At 40.4% G+C, this 20,027-nt stretch overlaps 1 protein-coding gene across 2 annotated transcripts; it reads right to left on the reverse strand.

Annotated features, from left to right (window-relative positions):
- Nucleotides 1–367: 367 nt before the first annotated feature.
- On the reverse strand, nt 368–19,086 carry LOC101845369 (transitional endoplasmic reticulum ATPase). Of its 2 annotated transcripts, none has more exons than XM_005111141.3 (18): nt 18,930–19,086; nt 16,397–16,502; nt 15,212–15,384; nt 14,675–14,755; nt 13,889–14,081; nt 13,377–13,508; nt 12,768–12,870; nt 12,200–12,333; nt 11,483–11,618; nt 9,767–9,879; nt 9,175–9,339; nt 8,302–8,424; nt 7,438–7,650; nt 6,481–6,565; nt 5,536–5,759; nt 4,861–5,019; nt 3,616–3,770; nt 368–1,771 (listed from the first exon to the last, which is right to left on the reverse strand). In XM_005111141.3, the coding sequence occupies exons 1-18, from the start codon at nt 18,950–18,952 to the stop codon at nt 1,669–1,671; spliced, it is 2,421 nt and encodes an 806-aa protein (XP_005111198.1). In that variant the 5' UTR covers nt 18,953–19,086; the 3' UTR covers nt 368–1,668. The 2 variants fall into 2 exon arrangements, with proteins under 2 accessions (XP_005111198.1, XP_005111199.1); XM_005111142.3 differs by lacking the exon at nt 18,930–19,086 and adding an exon at nt 18,139–18,489.
- Between the last annotated feature and the right edge of the window lie 941 nt (nt 19,087–20,027).

A 20,027-nucleotide genomic window follows, 5' to 3' on the forward strand; every position in this document is an offset into this window, starting at 1 on the left:
CGGTTTTGTGCACGTCTACTTAAGTTTATTAGTTTTACAGCATTTGTAACACAAATAGACAGGCAAGTGCCAATGATTAAAAATGTTACAGTCGATCCCACATGTTTTGGTAAAGTTGATCATTAAAATGTCGGCCACCAATATTTTATGGCTTGGTTACCATAGGAGGGAGAACAGTTCATAACAAAAATAATAATACTTTGTATCCATTTTCTGAAGGATTCAGACCTGTTAACCTCTCTTCTCTGTTAAATGATGACAACATTAAAAATCAATTACGCCCTTAAAAAAGGCTAGAAATATTGCGGACTCAAAATGCAGGCTAGGAAACTTGAACAACGAAAATGACAACACATCGAAACGTTGTGGTTTTTTTTGTCATAATTTATTTCCATGGCTTAAAATATTTAAATCACATACTTGAAACAGCACAAGCAAGAAAATTTTGAATTTCACACATGACCCTCCCAAAACAAACAAACAAAAACTCCTTTAAAGTGTATGCCATGAACCTTGGCAATTTCTGTCGAATCTGTTCTCAGTCAAAGGTGAGGAAACATGGACGATGAAAACAGCACGCTTGCTTCGCTCCTAATTCTCCAGCCCAACATGAATCTAACTGATAAGATTCCCAGAAAATATCAGAGGAGCAAGGACGCAAATGACAAACCATTGTACTACTCTACCAGCGGTACATTACTCTCCATTTAATCATAAAAAAAACCCATGAAAACCAGTCACCCTCTCGCGCAATCATTCCAATTCATGCCAAAGACTTGCGGAACCCACCCCGCAAAAAAACCCAACAAAAACTGAACCAAAAAATACCACATACCATGGAGTCCAAACGTATGACAATATCAGCCAAACCAACAACAAAATGCAGTCTCCAGAGGTACACCAAATGCCCTGTTGTCACCCGTGCTGGTCTTAACTAATATCTCAAATATCCGCATATTGCAACTAAAACACAATACAAATATTATATCTAGTCACATAAAAAGATAAGAAAGGGACCGAAACTGACTGCAGACATTCATTCAGATCTAACTTGGGGGAAACTAACTCGCCTTTTCCCCAAATAAATCTGTAAAACGGGGTCTGCATTACAGGCCTACGTTGACTTGAGGCAAACCATCCCCCACCTCCCGAAAAAAAACCCAACCAACTGGGAATCCTTGACAGTAACTTTGGTCTCAGAGACTGAGCTCAAAATCTGTCACAACCAAAGATTTTTTCCGTGAAACTGGAGGAAGATGTGATAGAAACTTGTACGGTGTACGTTCTACTACGTTCTAAGGGAAACACCTGACAGCCACACCATGTCCCACACGTAATAATAGTCAACTTATGTATACATACATTCTACTCATGTGTAGTGTTCGCCATGTTATGTCATACAAAATCAATCGTAAGATGAACGGAAACTCGTGAGAGACAATAGATACAAGAGGCAAAGACAACGAAATAATGTTCTCATCCTATAGTTTAAAAAAAACAAAAACAGGGGAGAATATCTTGAAATAAGAACTGCTCTTCCATGTGAAGAAGCCTTGATGGCCGGAGGAAAAAAACAACATCAAAATGTCAGTAAAAAAAAAAAAAAAGCACATTGTGAGTCATAGAGTAAATGACCGTAAATCTTGCTGAGAGCCCAGTGTGGACAGTTTAACTGTACAGATCCTCATCTCCGTCGTCCTGGGCAAAGTTTCCTCCCTGACTGCCGCTACCAGAACCACTTTGACCTTGCTGTCCGGCCGCTCCCGGGAACCTGAACACATTTGAGAAAAGACACGGGTTTCAGTTTTGTTTTTTGCATCGTTAATTTGTAACACGAAAGCTTCAGGGGGGAGAAAGAGGAGCAGGAACTGGGAGAAAAGTGTGGACTGTGCCTTTTTTTTTTTGCACGGGAGATTGATCAAGCACAAACCCCAATCACATACAGCTGGAATTGTCTAATTGTCCACCCAATGTTGAGGAGAAAAGCGGTCGTCTTTCACTGTTTGTTTTTTTTTAAAGGTAGAGGGTTTTACGACGCTCGCAACTGCATACGGTCATACGAGCGCCAGTTTTACACTGTGACATTATAATGTTTATTTTAATTTTAAAAAAGAAAAGGGGGAAAAGTGGGAAGTGGCCGTTTGTACAGGTGACTGTCTCATACAGGCAGTCCTCAGAGCAGGTTTGACTGCTTCTGTGAATTTGTGAATTAAGAATCTAGCTTTAATAACTCTTTATGGCCTTTTACTCCCTTTATTCTCTAAGCTTGTGACATTTTAAAATGCAAAAAAATTACTAATAACTTACAAAATGACATGTTGAAATAACTGTCTTGTAAAACTACACCAACCTAAAAATGGTATTGTTAAATGGATCGGAGACATGGAAACTAACAAAGCAGACAGTCATAATAATAATAAATAGCATTTGTATAGCGCATGTCCCCACTCGAAAGCAAGCTCTATGCGCTTTACACTATATTATTACCCCAGCAGACCATAGAACACTCATCAACATCCTCATCTTCCCGGGAAGCATGCAGTACTAATAGTAAACAAACTACAATCCTTCTCTTTTTTTGGTAAGTGTTTTACAGTGCTCGCAACTGCATAAGGTCATATTAGCGCACGGGACACATTAAACTTTTTCAGTTGGTATGAAATTTTGAATTTTGCTCGGGTGGCTGCTGAAGCCTACTCTTATCGATTTTAGACCACCAAGGAATCTTTAACGTGCTCAACTTGCACACGGGCCCTCCGAAATTTTTCGCCCATGTCTGAGAAGGCTAGGAGTAGATCTTTCCCACCAGAAGATCAGGGGTGTGGCTGAAAGACAGTAGTAAGAAGTAGCCACGGAATAGCAGTAGAAAGGCTGCAGAAAAGAGTCCGGAGCCCAGAGGAGAGGGGGAAGGAGGTGAGGGCAGAAAGTGGAGACGAAAGCAGACGACAGAACATTGCTGGAGAGCAGGTGTGTAAGGAGACAATTTTAGAGAAGAAAATTTTTCCGTCGCTACCCGTATTCGAACTCGGGACCTTTGAATGAGAGGTCAACACCTTAACCTCTAGGCCACGAGAGCCCCCCTACAGTCTTTCATCAATGGTTGCCCCTGGAAGATGATGAAAATCCACTGGTCGGACACCAGAAATGTAGCAGGCAAATTTGGAGTTGACCCCAACAACAACCAATAGACCAGGAGATCAAGAAAAGACGGTGGTTGCGGACTGGCTCACTCTTGGGAAGCCAGCCTACAATGTGACAAGGTAATGCCTAAGATGGGAGCCCCCAGGGGAAGAGGAAGTTTGTTAGAGTAAAGAGAAGCACATCGACATAATAATGGTCATTTAGTGCTGGGGAAAAGTAAGACAGACAGAAGCAATAGAGGGGAAAGTAAAGAAGAAGGACCTCCCAGTGGCGCCCTCCAACCACCCACTAGAAGAGGAAGAGAGGCTGGTCTGTTGAGAGCCACCTGAGAACAAGTAGTTCTGGGGGCAGATCTCAGGGCACAGATAACTAGAGGTGGAGAAAATTGTTCAGAACAGAGATGGATGGATATCATCCATCACACCCCCCCCTCCCCCAGTGGACAGAGTTAGTCTGACAATATTCCAAACTGACCTGAAACCTCCGAACCCTCTGCTCTGTTGCAAGGAGTGAGCAAACATCTCGTATTTGCGAATGTCGTTCTCTGTGACGGATCTGCGCGCAAACTTCATGGCCTCCTCGAAGTGGGCCCTTGTCAACTCTGGCACTGGGTCGTACTCTTCAATTTCCTGGAAGAACACAAGGGGAGGGGAATTTAGTTTTAGTAAGTGTTTTACGGCATCTGCAACACAAAAAGGTCATATAAGTGCCGAAGGAGGTGTTACAAGAGAGTAACAAACACAGAAAAGAAGAAGGGGAGATAAAGACGATACATGTTTGATAGGAAAGAAGCAAACCACATCAGAGCACCCGCCAACCACCCACAAGGGAGGGAAGATCCAGCGATAAACACATGAATGATTCACATTACTTACAGGGTCTGTTTAGTTTTAGTAGAGGTTTTACGGAGCTCGCAACTGCATAAGGTCATATGAGCGCCAGAAGATTAGAGGTGTTACAAGAGAGTAACAAACATAAAAAAGAACAAGGGGAGATAAGGACGATAGATGTTTGATAGGAAAGAAGAAGCAAACCCCACCAGAGCACCCGCCAACCACCCACTAGGTCTGTACAAACAAAGACTTTTGGAAAAGACAGAAATTTCACCACACTAGCTGTTGCATTATATAAAACTTAAAAATGAAAACAGCCTCCTGTTATAGTATTTTATAAATATAAAAATCTGTCTTCATAAAAGAAGGATTTCAACGAGAGAAAAAATATCATCAACAAAACAGATTACCATATGGCAGCAGCACAATGTACACAGAACACTAAAAAAGTATAAGGAACTACATGATCAAGTTGTAAAACACCAAAAGTGTGTACAAAAAGCACCATGCCCTTTGAACTCTTGCACCTTGAAAATATGAAGGGGATGGCTTCAACTAGGCGCACATGGGTTCATGGTCCCAAATTTCGACAAAATCCAAACAGATTACATAGACGTCACAAGAAAAATTAGCATGTTTTGTCTCCCTGTTAAACAGCGATAAAAATTATTTCTTCAGCTTCTCTTTTTCTTGCGACAATTTCTAGTACAGTTGACTACGGAGGAGTTGATGTCGGCCGGGGGAGTGAAAAAAGAGATCAACTCATCCGAAGTTCAACTCAACAGCTGGGACCTGTATAGAAAAAGGCTGTGACACTAGAAAAAGACAGACTTTACCGAAGATCAACTCAAGCCCGGTCAACACAAGCGGAGTCGACTGCACTTACCATATCAGCATCTGGGTTCTTTGCACGTTCACGCTCGTTGCGGATTTCCGCCTCGATCGACTGCCTAATGGCCAGCTTACAAGCACGCTGGCAGATTTCTGTAAGATCGGCACCACTGAAGCCTTTGGTCACCTTTGCCAGGTAGTCTAGATCAATATCCTGGGGACGACAAGAAGATAGAAGCTCATGTTATACAAGATCAATGAGAGAACTACAGCAGAAGACAAAACCATTACAGTACATAGGGGACATGACAGACATCCTATTAGAAAGAAAACAAACACTATACATGATCAATGTCACCATCAATTATTATCATTAATGAAGAGTAAAAAAATGTTTACATTTTTACAATGCATGATCAACATTATCATCATTGACGATGGCAAAAATGATGCTACACATGCTCAATATCCCAGTGAGAGAAATAATACAGCTCACGCTACACATGAGGCTTCTTGACATATACCGTACCCAGTACCCAATTCAATATCTCCTCACGCAGGGAATCAAACTCACTTTTCATCCATGGGTCCAACCATTACAAAACAAACTGGTGAGATATTATGAAAAAACAAAACAAACAACAACAACAAAACAGAACAAAAAACAACAGCATCGCAGTGTTGCAAATATATATTCCTTCCCTACCACACTACTGAACAGTAGACCTACCTTGGCCAATGGTGACTTGCGCAGATTTGCCTTGAAGATCTGGATGCGGGACTTGTCATCGGGCAGAGGAATGTAAATCAGCTGATCCAGACGGCCCGGACGCATGATGGCAGAGTCGATGATGTCGGGCCGGTTCGTGGCACCGATGATGAAGACGTTTTTCTTGGCTGACATTCCGTCCATCTCTGTCAACAGCTGGTTGATCACTCTGTCAGCAGCACCACCTGCACGGAAAGTTTGTTTGTTGGAGTGAATAATAATAATAATAATCCATCATTATCATTATAATAAAAATAAAAATAATCATCATAATAAAAATAATAATAGACAGCATTTGTACACCGTAAATTCCCGTTCAACAGCAAACTCTATACGCTTTACATTCTATATTATTACCACAGCAGATCAGAGATAACATTCTAAAACAATTCCAACTTCCAGAGAAGCATACAGTACAAACTGCCCTTTTTTTTTATATAGGCGCTAAAACACCAATATACTGACAAGTGAAGAGAAGCTCACCCACACAAACACCATCTAGTGCAGGGTTAAAGTAATCTTTGGTTCTCGTGAACATCTCAGATTTACCTGACAAAATCATCGCAGGGCAGTGCATGCAATAGGCCAATAAATGGACCCCCCCCCCCTGGACCTTGTTGACTCATTTACCCCAGTCTCCTAAACAGAACGGGGTAATCCGTGCCTCTTCAGGACAAAATCCCAAACCTTCCTTGTGTACAAAAAAAGTAATAAAATCTAGCCACAAGAGTTTTTCTTACAATAGTTCTACCAATAAACAACTCGTCCACTCAGAACTATTTTGTCCAAAGTGTACTTAAGTAAAGAGGCATCTCTCTACTTTGGACAAAATAGCTCTGAGGCGACGCACTGTTAATGTAAAAAATATTTTAAAAAGCAGTCACAAAAAGAAATGAGTGCACGTACCACCATCACCAACATTTCCACCTCTGGATTTGGCTATGGAGTCCAGTTCATCAAAGAAGAGCACACATGGTGCGGCTGACCTAGCCTGGAGGAAGGCAAGAAACAACATCTCAGTTTTATAATAATAATAACAATAATAAATAGCATTTGTATAGCGCACATCCCCGCTCAACAGCAGGCTCTATGCGCTTTACACTATATTATTACCCCAACAGACCATAGAACACTCCGAAACATTCTCAGCTTCCCGGGAAGCATACAGTGCAAGCAGCTGATTAAGTGCTCAAACACTAACAAACTGACAATATCTTTCGCTGTCTATAGCCGGGTACCCATTCCCACCTGGGTGAAGTGAGGAAAATTTGTGTAAAGTGCCTGTCCCAAGGACACAAAGTCGGGTCCCTGACGGGATTCGAACCCACGACCTTACGGTTGCGAGTCCGAGAGCCTAACCATTTATAACAAATATTATGTTCGTCACAAGCTAGTTTCTAACTGGTAATAGCACACCAGATTCATACAAGGGGTATTACTACAAACACTGGTTTCTATTGGATTCATACACAATTTTCATTACAAAGACCAGTTGCAGATGAGTAATAAAAAGTTATTCAAACAAAATTGTACGTATTATAAACACTGGTCTTTATGAAATCATGTACAAGATTGAAATTCAAACAACAAGAAAAAATCTAGACATACTTTGCTGTGAAGGCACTGCAATGATTGAACTATGATATTACTTGATCTGGTGTTTCACTAAATGTTACGCGTGGGCACACCCATTCACACATACTTTCTTCCACACACACACCTGTAGACATACACACATATTTTTTTTTACAGACACACATAACATATGCTTGCACTCACAAAAAGACCCACAGGCACAGGAGGTAAATAGCACACCTAATGCCCACGTACGGAGAAGCCAAGCGAGAAAACACGAGCACTGACCTTGTCGAAAATGTCCCTGACATTGGCCTCGGACTCTCCAAACCACATGGTGAGGAGCTCAGGTCCCTTGATGGAGATGAAGTTGGCTTGGCACTCGTTGGCAATGGCTTTGGCCAGCAGAGTTTTACCACAGCCAGGGGGGCCGTAGAAGAGGACGCCCTTTGACGGGGTCATGCCGAACTTGAGGAACTTCTCTGGGTGCTCAACAGGGTACTGGGCGACAAGAACAAATATCAGTATCTTATTTCAAATGAACATGCGCGCGCACACAAACAAAACAATGCATTGCAGGCACCCCCCCCCCCCCCCAAAGAAAATCCAGAAAAAAGATAATTCCGTCGATGTCTCCATCCTTAATAAATATATCGATCATAAAAGCCATATGTGAAATTCAGGACTAAAACTCAACTATGGCAAAATTTAGTATCTAACTGATTTAACAAGCAAAATATCTGTAATATTATATTTTCAATTAATCCCCAGGAAACAAGTTCAAAATGCATGCCCAAATAAGAACAACCCACAAGTAGGAAATTTATGATCAGTCTCACAGGAAAAGCACAAGTCTCACGGGGGGGGGCTGGGGGCTGAACAAAACCCACTGGTCATCTTTTGTCAGAATATGTGAGAACAAAAACATTCAGGTTTGCCAACTTGATTAAAAACCCACCAGGGACAGCAAATGTCAAAACACCAGATGGCATAACAACAAACAAAATGGCATCACGTCTGACTGGCTTTGGCGTTATTTACGAGAAAAGGCACTCAAATTCCCAACTGCTGAATCCAAGCCAGCCGTGGGAAACTTGAACAGTTGGCAAACCCACAGATTCCAAACCCCAGGCATGCCGTGAGAGTACACACCTGCACCAGCTCTTGCAGCTCTCTCTTCACGTTCTCCAGACCGCCCACGTCTTCCCAGGTCACATTGGGCACCTCAACAGACGTCTCACGTAGAGCACTCGGGTTGCTTTTGCCGAGAGCCCACTGCAAGACAAAAGAAAGTAAATTCATTATCACCCCACTGCACTGCATGACAAAGAAAGTAAATTCATTATCACCCCACTGCATGACAAAGAAAGTAAATTCATTATTTAACTACTTATTCATCTTTTTTCTTTGGTTTAAAAATACGATCAACAACAAAAAAATTGGGGGGGGGGCAAGTGTTTTATGGCGCACGCCCCCACGCCAACTCTTGTGAGATGGATGACTTCTAGTTTTGCTTCACATGAGGTCAACAGTGGAAGAAGAGAAAGAAGGAAGAAGGGGAGATACACGAAAGTCGGCGCTGAACACGGATCCAAGAGGGTTGGGGTCCGTGTGCGACACTTCGTCATTGGAGGAGTTTTATACCTCCTACAGACGGGGTAGTGGGTCTATTTATATTCCCCCGACCCACAGGGGTGTGCAAATATGATAAATATATTTTTTTTTAACTCTCCTATGTCTGCAAAACAAGATATTCTATTCTTTACAAAACATAAAACGTTACAAAAGACAAGATTTTAAAAACAAAGTAAAGTAAACTTGACTTCAAACCTTGACCGTTTGGACCCTGCCCCTTGAGCCCACAGAGACCAAAAAAAGGGGAATTCATGTAGAGAGAGAGAGTGTGTGCTGGGTTAAAAGTCTTGAAAAGACTTTTAGACTCCACTTTAACACTCTCTCCAAATGTTTTTTTTTTTTTTGGTGGTAAAATCATTCAAGTCCTGGAAATGAGCCATTCTAACTCACTCTGAAGTTCTCCATGGACACAGCCAAGGAGTCGAGGACTTCTGCATCGATTTGCTCGTCCTCCAGGTCAATCAGGTCCATCTTCTCGCGGATCTGCTGAAGGGCAGCCTCCGAGCACAGCGCAGCCAAATCAGCACCAACGTGGCCATGAGTCTCAGACGCAACCTGCAGATACATCAAGTGTATGTGAAAAGTTTACTTGAATACTGAGTTAGTTCCTGGAGTGTGCAACTGGTAAGTCTTTCTTTTGTCCTTTCCCCCTTCTAAATACTCTGTTTTCTTGTCGATGTGCTTCTCTTTACTCAAACTTCAGCAAACTGAAAATTGACCAGAAACATGGAACCAGACATTATCCCAGCATATGGATATATATGTACACAGTGACCAGCACCTCCCCCCTCCCTCCTCTCATCTAAATTTTCACACAATGTCCACATCCAGTCCAGTGTACAGCCCTCCCCCTCCCCTCATTAATAGACAACATTGACACCTATTTTACGCCCACCCCCCCCCCCCCAAAAAAAAAAAAAAAACCCAAAACAAAACCAACAACCCCCCAACAACAAACAAAATTCCCAGACTATGTACATACCTGTTCCAGGTCCACATCATCACCAAGCTTCATGTTCTTTGTGTGGATCCTCAAGATCTCAAGACGGCCAGTTGCATCAGGGATGCCAATGTCCACCTCCCTGTCAAAGCGACCTGAACAGAAGAAAGGGGCGTTGAATCAACTTCAGTTTCCGTTTAGTTTTAGTAAGAGTTTTACGGCACTTGCAACACAATAAGGTTAGAGGTGTTACAAGAAAGTAACAAACACAAAAAAGGAGAGATCGGGACGATAGATGCTTGGTAGGAAAGAAGGAGCAAACCCCACCAGAGCACCCACCACACTTCAGTTTCCACACACACAAACTTGGGGACAACACTCAACCCACGAACAAATAATTACATAAACAAAAAACAAAATTAAAAAAAAACAAAAAAACAAAGAGAAAAAAACCCCAACAACAAATAATAATTAATCACAATTCCAAACTTGTGGGCATTTGGAAGTTGCGCTGGTGTGGTTTGCTCAGTTAATAGACACCACTAACAGAAAACAAATGCTTAGAATAACTATTCTCGAGAAAATAACAAAAATTAACAAGGGAAAAACAGAATCCTCGTAATAAATCAATGGAGGCTACACCCAATTGTACTCCCACACTTAACCCTAACTCTGGCAAGTGGTTTCAACAGGAATGGCAGGGCTAATCAGCCAAAACGTGCACATGTTTTACAAATCAAATTTATGGACTTGTATCAAATAAAAACCCTACAAAAGTATATATTTTCTGAAAGATAATTGAATGAACTTTTATATTTTGCCTTTGAACATATGATTTTATTTAATTTACAAGGGGTTGTATAACTTTGAAATCCAAGATGGCTGACATAAAAAATTTACATGCTCATTAGCATATTCACCAATCTAATGTACTGCATGTTATAAAAAATGTGAGATAGCAGAAATATGGGTTTTTCAATTACCTTTCAGAAAATGTACAGTGTTATAGGTTTGAGAAGAACAGGTAATGAGTCATCACTGTTTCAATTTGTCATGTGGTCTGTTTCGAGCGCAGCTGATACTCGCTACTTTTATACCATACTCAACATAAAAACACTCCAAGTACAACCATGTGGTTTTCAGCAATCTGCTGGTAGTCTGTAATAATTAGTATAGCAAAAGGAACCCACCTTACTCTATAGCTCTCTTTTTTCTGCCCCTATTAGACTCCCAAAGGTAGTAGAATCTATTGTTCCATTTGAAAGAGAAGTTGGGGCAGGATGAGAACTGGCAGCCCCTTTGTCTGTCAGATCTAATCCCAATTCTTGACTGAACACCAATAAATCCACCATTAACAGTGCCTGAATTACTTTCCCTTGTCAATTCACTTTCAAATGTATCCAAAAAGATAGATTTTTGGCCATTTTAGACCCACATGAGTAGCACAAGTGATAGATCTACACTGGCATTAGTGGCTTGTGTCCTGACCAACAAGCTTTCAAAACATCCCTCTGTTTTGAAAGCAAAATACTCTTCTCCTAAGCCAGAATGGTAGAAATATTCTGATTGGTTGGAGGTTAGCCTTTTAGCCAATCAGAAATCACTTTAGGAAGCCCCAAATATTTAGTTGGAAGGCAGAAGCAGCAGTTTACTATATGGTCCTATGAGATCGGCCCTGCCAGTTCATGGCAGGACATGGGCCGATCTAATCGGCCCTGGCCAGAGTTAGGGATAAACACAAAAGTGTGCAGTTCGTACCGAATCGTCTGAGGGCAGCGTCGATACTGTTTGGGCGGTTGGTGGCGGCCATGACGATGACGTGAGACCTCTGCTTCAAGCCGTCCATCAACGTCAGCAGCTGGGACACGATACGTCTCTCCACTTCTCCATGTGTCTAGAAGAGAAAGACGGAGGGAGGGGAGAATTCCATACTGAGTTTAAAGGTTGGAAATGTATGTGACAATACAAGCATGACATTCTTTCGAGGCATGATATTTATCATTCATGTACAAAAGACACAGACACAGAGATATCGATGTAGATCTAAGTTACAATCCGTTTACTGCAATATTTGTTTGTAAGTATTTCTCCCAGATTCCCAAGAAATCTTCAGTCTTTCTTCTAAAAGTGACACTATTGCATACATCCCCTTAAGTTCAAAGGTGCAGAATGCAGCACAGGGAAATATGCAAGTAGACAATTATATATATATATACAACCAATATTATTACTATCATCTCTTACCACACAGAGAACAATTATTACTATAATCTCTTACCACATACAGAGAAATTATTATTATCATCCTTTACCACATACAGAACAATTATTACTACAATCTTTTACCACATACAGAGCAACTGTTACCATCATCTCTCTTACCACATACAGAACAATTATTATCATCTCTTACCACATACAGAACAATTATTATCATCTCTTACCACATACAGAACAACTATTATCATCTCTTACCTTCTCACGCTTGGGAGCAATAGCATCCAGTTCATCAATGAAAATGATAGCCGGGGAGTTTTTCTCGGCTTCCTCAAAAGCTTTGCGCAGATTGCTCTCAGACTCGCCTGCCAGTTTGCTCATGATCTCAGGACCTGGTCAACAAAGAACAACTCATTTATCAACAGTCTGTGACGAAAATGGCAGGTGAAAACGGATACATGACTACAAGTACAACAAAAACCCACCAGCGATGGTACCACTACAAGAATACTGAAATCCATTTTTCCTATAATAATATTAATAAAGAGATATATCAACACACACACACACAAACACATATGAATATCAAGCTTTAACAAAGACATGTTGTTATGCTTGATATCTTTCAAATCGTGCTATGGTAATTCCAGATGAGGATTACTCAAATAACAAAAGATTCTTTTTAGGGGGGTTAAAAAAGGAGGGCATGTACACAAACATGTGAATTTTATCAAAGACATCTTTTACAAGCACTTTTTGTCATCTATTCCACACCCCTCTTGCTTATAGAACACAAAAGAATTATTTAAGAAAAAGATCTACTTGCCATTGATGAGGAAAAAGAAAGCTCCTGTCTCATTGGCTACAGCTCGAGCAATCAAGGTCTTGCCAGTACCAGGGGGACCGTACAGCAGAATGCCTCTGGGCGGCTGAAAAAACACAATGCAACGTACAGTACAAATCTATCTCCTAAAAACAATTCTAAACAGAATGAAGTTATTACAATTAAATCTTCATAACTGCCTTCCTTTGGTTGCAACATAACATAATGTCACCACTGGGCCATAACTCATTTCTACTGAGCCTGCATGTTCTATTGTTACACAGGTGTGTATGGGGTCTACGCAATCAAACAATATATCTCTTCCCTGTGTTAAAAAATATATCTTAATTAAATTCTCAAGAAAATACCAACAGTTTACCTCATAAAGAGCTTACGATCAAGGCAAATATAACCTTTCCTCAAAACGGATCGAGGTATACTCTCCTCTCCATTTTAAATATCGGACTCTATGCGCTACACATAGCCAAAATCAAATTTTAAAAAACCAACCCCCCCCCCCAAAAAAAAAAAAAAAAAAAAAAAAAAAAAAACCCCCCCCCCCCCCCCCAACCAGTTCAAACAAGCACCGTCAAAAACATTTCGCCAACGTACCTTGACGCCGATGGCTTTGAAGAGCTGAGGATGCCTCAGGGGCAGCTCCACCATCTCTTTGATTTGTGCCAGTTGTTTGCGGCATCCACCAATATCATCGTAGCCAACCTCGTTCAGCTGCTCCTCCTCCTCCTGGTTAATGGGAAATAAGATAAGATACGATAAAACTTTATTGTCCCTGTGGGGAAACTCTGTGGCTTTACAGGAATGGTAAAAACACCATGTACATATCTGGAAAATTTAAATTGTATATTACTAACATAATATAAAAAATGGACAAATCATAAATATATTTAAGTTGCAACAAAGCAGATCCATTAAAAACTAGATCTACACAGTAATCTTGGAATGACAAATTTTTCAGAAATCAAGGTATGAGAAAGCCAATCAAACTTTGAACCATTCACAATGCAAAGGTGGATAAAAATATATTTTAAAATTTATTTTTTTAAATTGATACATTAATCAATATTCAAATAAATAGAAGACTGAAAGTCAAAGGAAAAGCTCACCTCTCTCTTCACAGGCTCTCCCTCGCAATGAATGACAGTGTCAGGGGCAACAATACAATATGGCTGTGGGTCTGTTTCTATGACTTTGAACTCGACGGCACGCATGCCGCCTCTGACCAGGAAAATGTCTCCTTTCTTGATGGGTCTGTAAGCTTCCAGGAAGTAGGGCTTCAGGAAAACTTCAAACAGGTTTCTGTTGGAAAACAGGAAAATGTTTTGTTTTGTTTTTTAAAGAAAGAACCAAATCCATCACACATAAAGTTAAAGAGTGCATAGAAGAAGACTCAGATCAATTTAGACACTGACGGAGAAGAGGAGTGGGAAGTGGTTGTTTGTACTGGTGATTGTCTTGCACAGCAGACTGTAAGAGTAGGATCAACAGTGTATTGTTCCCTGGTGTCAATATGCTGTACCCCAGTCATACGTTCATGCTCAGTTCGAAAATAATTGCAGCGTCTAGTCACTTCTTTATCTTGCATGGTTCTATAATAATTACAGCATCTAGTCACTTCTTTACCCTACACAGTCCTACAATAATTACAGCATCTAGTCACTTCTTTACCCTGCACAGTCCTACAATAATTACAGCGTCTAGTCACTTCTTCACCATGCTTGGTTCTTTAATAATTACAGCATCTAGTCACTTCTTTACCCTACACAGTCCTACAATAATTACAGCATCTAGTCACTTCTTTACCCTACACAGTCCTTCAATAATTACAGCATCTAGTCACTTCTTTACCCTGCATGGTTCTATAATAATTGCAGTATCTAGTCACTTCTTACCCTGCAAGTCCTTCCACTGTGTCATCAATTGGCAGAACATGGATCCTCTTTCCATATTTCACATCAGGACATGGCTGAATACTGAAAGAGAAAACATGTAAAAAAAAATTACAAAAGAGTTGGAACTCACCTCTAATCAAATACATAAAAACTGTACTTCATTTTTAGTAAGTTTTATGGCACTTGCGCACAAATAGGCCATATTAGGGACTGAAAATTAAAAGTTACTGGACTGGAGAGTAACATACAATAAAAAGAATGAGCGATAAGGACAATAGATGTTTGACAAGAAAGAAGGAGCAAATCACACACAAATGCACTTCATATGGAAACTAGCCTAGTATCAAGCTAAATACATTATAACCCTTGCCCAAGACAAGTCAAGGTATAACTTCCTCTCCTATCCTTTCCAAACTGCAGACTCTATGCGCAATATATGATCATTGAAATAACAATATTGTTTAAAGATAAAATAACCCTACAAAATTCATACTAGCACTTTCAAAAAGTTCTTGAGAGCAAAGACTAAGGAAATACCTGACAATGTCTCCGAGACGAACACGCAAGTTGTTGCGAACACATCTGTTGATTCTGATTTTGTCGTCGCCGACGGAATCATCCGACAGCACAATGCACACTGTCTCTTTCCTTCGCTTGCCTTTCAGCAGCACTGTGTCGCCTCGAAACAGCTGGAGCTCATCCATCTTTTTCTGTGAATCAAAAATACTTTTATTTTAAACTACAGGGTTTTTTAAAACTAATAGCTTTTTGACACCCCTCCCCCCATGCAAGCACATATCTTTACCAAAGGGCCTGCCTACAATTGTATATACATATTTCTTATAAGGCAAAAACATAACGCCACACCCAGCATATCACCCAACTATGGCATCAGTTGTTGAAGTAGTACACATCTCAATCTGATGACTGGTAGGTTTTTTCCTGGTTAACTTCATTTAATCTGTCAAAAATGAAATTTTGAGCACATTTTCAGGGATTTTTTTTGGGGGGTGTTACTCGTCAAAATAATCCCAATGTGAGTCACACACGCAGAAACTTAAAACAAAGGAATCATGAACGTATGACTTGTCTTTGTTGAATCAAAGGTTAGGAAGAAATTATGTAAGAGATAATCATAATGAAACGAAGTGGCTAGCCGTACTTAAGTACGGCTAGACTGCCAGTCTAGCCGTACTTAGATCTAGGTTTGGCCCAATCGACTCAAGCCTGTTGAGTACACAGGTCTCATTAGATCTAGATCTAGTAATTATTCAGGTTCAAATACATGCAAGTCAGTAAGGCACCTTTTGGTTTTGTCTGAAATACAAATACTTTAGGCATTGCAAACCACAAATTTCATTTACAATTCAGCCATCAATATTAAGTACGGCTAACCTGACAGTCTAGCCGTACTTAACTTAGGCCCTATTAACATTAGAAAACAGGAGGTTTAAAATACATGCACTGTCATTGAGGCTAAGGCACCCTGGTTTAGTCTCAAATACAAATATTTTAGGCACTGCACACTAAAAATGTATATTTACAATTCAGTAGGCCTATTTTTTGTAAATGGTCAGTCTAGCCATCATATTAAGAATGAGTACGGCTAGCCTCTTCCATAATGAAAAGAACTGATGAACACTGACAGCCTTCTCCCATTGTTGCAGGATTTCCCAACCAACCCTGTGACTGTTGCTGAGTGCATAAGGAGTTAACGTTTACCTGGGAGAGGGAGACAACAGAGTTGTCTTCATTGACAGCCTCTTCCACAAGGAGTCTGTTGGGGCGCTCCTTGCGTCGGAGGATGGCCGTAGCCAAATCTTCTTCACTGAAAATTTAAAAAAAAACATATTTCATATTACAAAAACAGCCACGGAATACATTCTTTCCCAGAACTCTTTTCACTCATCAAATCATAACATAGTAAATACTTTATATTTATAAATATAACCGTTTTAGCTGCCATATTTTTAAAAGATCCCGATTTTTGCTAAATTTGTTCAAATGATATGACGTGAATCAAAAAGTTAAGATCAATCACAGACTCAAGTGAAAAGAACAAAATTGCTAAACTCACAAACTAGTAAAACAGGCCTTCATTTTACTTATTAAAGCTAAACAAATATTTACGAAAATGACCTCACAAATGTGCTTTGATTCACAGCTGATGAAATTAATTCCCTGAAATTTTCCATTCAAAAAGGACAAAATGACTGCACATGTGATCCATAGCAAGTCTCTTCCCCTAGCAGTCGGGGGAGGTAGCCCAATATAATAGGCCTAGCCACTCCAGTTAACAATAATGATAAGTAGGAAATATGATCATAAAAATAACAGAACTGACTACAAACAGGAAATCACATGAAAACGTACAGTAGTTTATAGTACAGAGGACTGAGCAAAAGGGCACAACACTATCTATCTAGATCTAGGCCCAGGCCTAAATTGGTTAGACCTGACGGCTTTGTTAATTGTTTAGTTTGACTTTTTGACTGTTCTGAACTAAGGGTTCCAGTCAAACTGGTACAAAGCAGTGTTGTGCTTTAATAAATAAAAATAAAAGAGCAAAAACTAAAAACTTGTCCAGCATACTAATGAATTATTATGAATGGGAAAAAAAGGAGCCGAGATTAATGAAAGGGAGTGTATACAGACCGGGTAACCCGGAACAAAGTCACAAAGTATAAAGACCCGGTAGGGGAACTCCTTTGCGATTTCCGAAAGTTTCACCGCCCTCTTGGCTCAGGGTAGACCATAGATGTACACTACCAAGGCTCTTCTAGATCTATGGCCTAGGTCTAGATCTGGACAGACAGACATTTATCTTTGATCTAGTTTCAAGGCTAGCCTAGATCTAGAATCTAGATCTAAATGAAGATTGCGGATGTCTTTTCGATGAACGATCGTTTTTCCTCCGTTTTGGAGTTGGAAGAATCACAATTTGAAGAAAAGAACAATGTCATAATTTCAATCGAGCAGTCACCCTCTCTATTTCTCCTCCACCCCTCTCCCTCTCTCACACACACACCTGACACACTACCGGGTCTGGGCGCTGAAACTTTCCGAAATCACAAAAGAGTTCCCCTACCGGGTCTGTATACTTTGTGACTTTGTTCCCGGTTACCGAGCCTGTATACACTTCGTTAATGAAAAGAAACAGGCCCACACAAAATGACATCACGCGTATCTTATGAATTCATAACATAAATTGTGTCGAAGACCAAAGACAAAGTGTAGATTTCATTTTCTTTGAAAAAGCTTTTAGAGAAGAGCCACTTTAACTTTAGAAAATGCAGCACTTTCATTAACTGTTGTGTCACATTCCAGGTCTGTGGCTGGTTGGCCATTGAATTCATTCATGGTGGCACAAATTGCAATCATATTTCAAGGCCTATTTCAATTGCCCCAAAGTCTAAGGCAAGGCTTAGTCTAAGGCACTAGACTAGACAAAGAAAAGGCTTTACCTTGCCATGACAAGATGGTACAAAGAGAATGGTTTTGGTGGTTGTCCTTTGTAAACAACAAAGAGATCTACACTATGGTTCCAGGAGGTGTAGTCACTCACTACCAGCGACAAGAAGACCTACTGATGAAGGCTAGGCTACCACCATCACCCACCACAGGTTCAGATAATAATCTATAGAACTCGACCTAAACCGGAGATTTAGGCTCTCGCAATCGATCACACTGATTTTAGAATAACAACAAAACTCTTTTAAACAGAACAGAAGCAGAGGAAAGTATCCAAGATAGAACACAGGAGTTCTCTAGACTGTTCTCCACTCGTGCCCCAACCATGAACTGACAGAATTGAAGCAACGCTTGTTCCACAAAGGACACGTTGTTTTGCTGACGTCAGTTCATAAACATAGTAACTAGGTCAGGAAAGCCCCCTGCCTGGTCTGATTTCGCTCAATACTTCGAACGGTCGAACGCTCCGCAAATAATTTTGTAAATAAAACAAGAACTAACAAAATAAGTGAAATACAGCACATTGAAACATTGGAACGAAAATACATAGATCTAGTACAAATACCCCCCCCCCCAAAAAAAAAAATTCCCAATCGAGAGACATCGTCGTTCATCATGAGTCAGTGACTAAACAAAATAGAGAAATGTTTCGGTTTCATTTTCCGAGAGGAGTGAACTTGCCGGTAGGCCAACGAGTTATGACAAAGCGCCGAGGTCCGTTTTCTAATTACTTATGAAACACAGAAGCAGAAAAATCCTCCTCTTATAATTAAATTGTACTCACGCTTTAGCCTCTGGAGTAGCCATTTCCTCGGTGACTTCGGAAAAAATTAATATTACAAGGGCAACAAAAGCAGATCACTAAATCTAGTCTACTGCGCTGTTGCCTGCTCTGGACTCTGGTTCAGTTCTGCCGACGTTCGTTTCCGTTCAAAATGGTGGACATTGTCGTGTATCGTCGGGTCATTCCGGCAGGTATTTATATTGTAGGATTGGAATAGTTTTTATACTGAGAATAAAAGGCAACAACAACACTGATTTTTTATTGTACCCAAGGAGATTAAAAGTTCTAAACTTCTTGATTGTACCCAAAGAGGTTATCTTCATAACAGAGACCGTATATTATATAGATCTAATCACTGTCTCCATGATAGTTTATCTTGCCAAAAAAAAAATGTTAAAAAGGCCTACATTATTTACTTAAACAGATATTGATTACTGATTTATGTAATATTATACTGGCCCTCTTTTATGCACATTTTATATCTGATCTCTCTGTCTCTCTGTCTCTCTGTCTCTGTCTCTGTCTCTCTCTCTCTCTCTCTCTCTCTCTCTCTCTCTCTCTCGCTCTCTCTGTCTTTTGTTACGCGCGCGCGCGCGCGCGCGCGTGTGTGTGTGTGTGTGTGTGTGTGTGTGTGTGTGTGATATAGTGATACTCCTTTCAAGGTTGAGCTCTTATACGTGACGTGTAAAAAAAATCGATCTTTTATTAGCTTATGTAAACTGAACAGAAAAAAAGAGAAGTCAAGATACCTGCATCTGGCTGAAATTACTAAAGAGGATATGAATCGGGAAAAATCATTACATAAATATGCATACATTATTACACACAGCCATATTCAGCCTGGGGTTAACTAAGCAACTTATTCTGGGATTTTAGGAGAGTCATACGTTGAAGGCCTATAATAGGCGTGTTACTCATCGGCCTTTAATTGTACCCCCCCCCCCCCCCCCCCCACACACACACACCCTACATATATAGGCATACGCAGAAGAAAGTTCCTTACAAAGGCCTTTACGGGCCCCGTGTTTTAAAAAATACTTTTTATTATTATTTGGCTGTCATGAGGCTTTAAGATAAGGAGGGGATGGGAAAGCCAGA

Source organism: Aplysia californica, unplaced genomic scaffold (assembly GCF_000002075.1).
Source record: "Aplysia californica isolate F4 #8 unplaced genomic scaffold, AplCal3.0 scaffold01013, whole genome shotgun sequence".
In the NCBI taxonomy this organism is placed as follows: Eukaryota; Metazoa; Mollusca; class Gastropoda; order Aplysiida; family Aplysiidae; genus Aplysia; species Aplysia californica.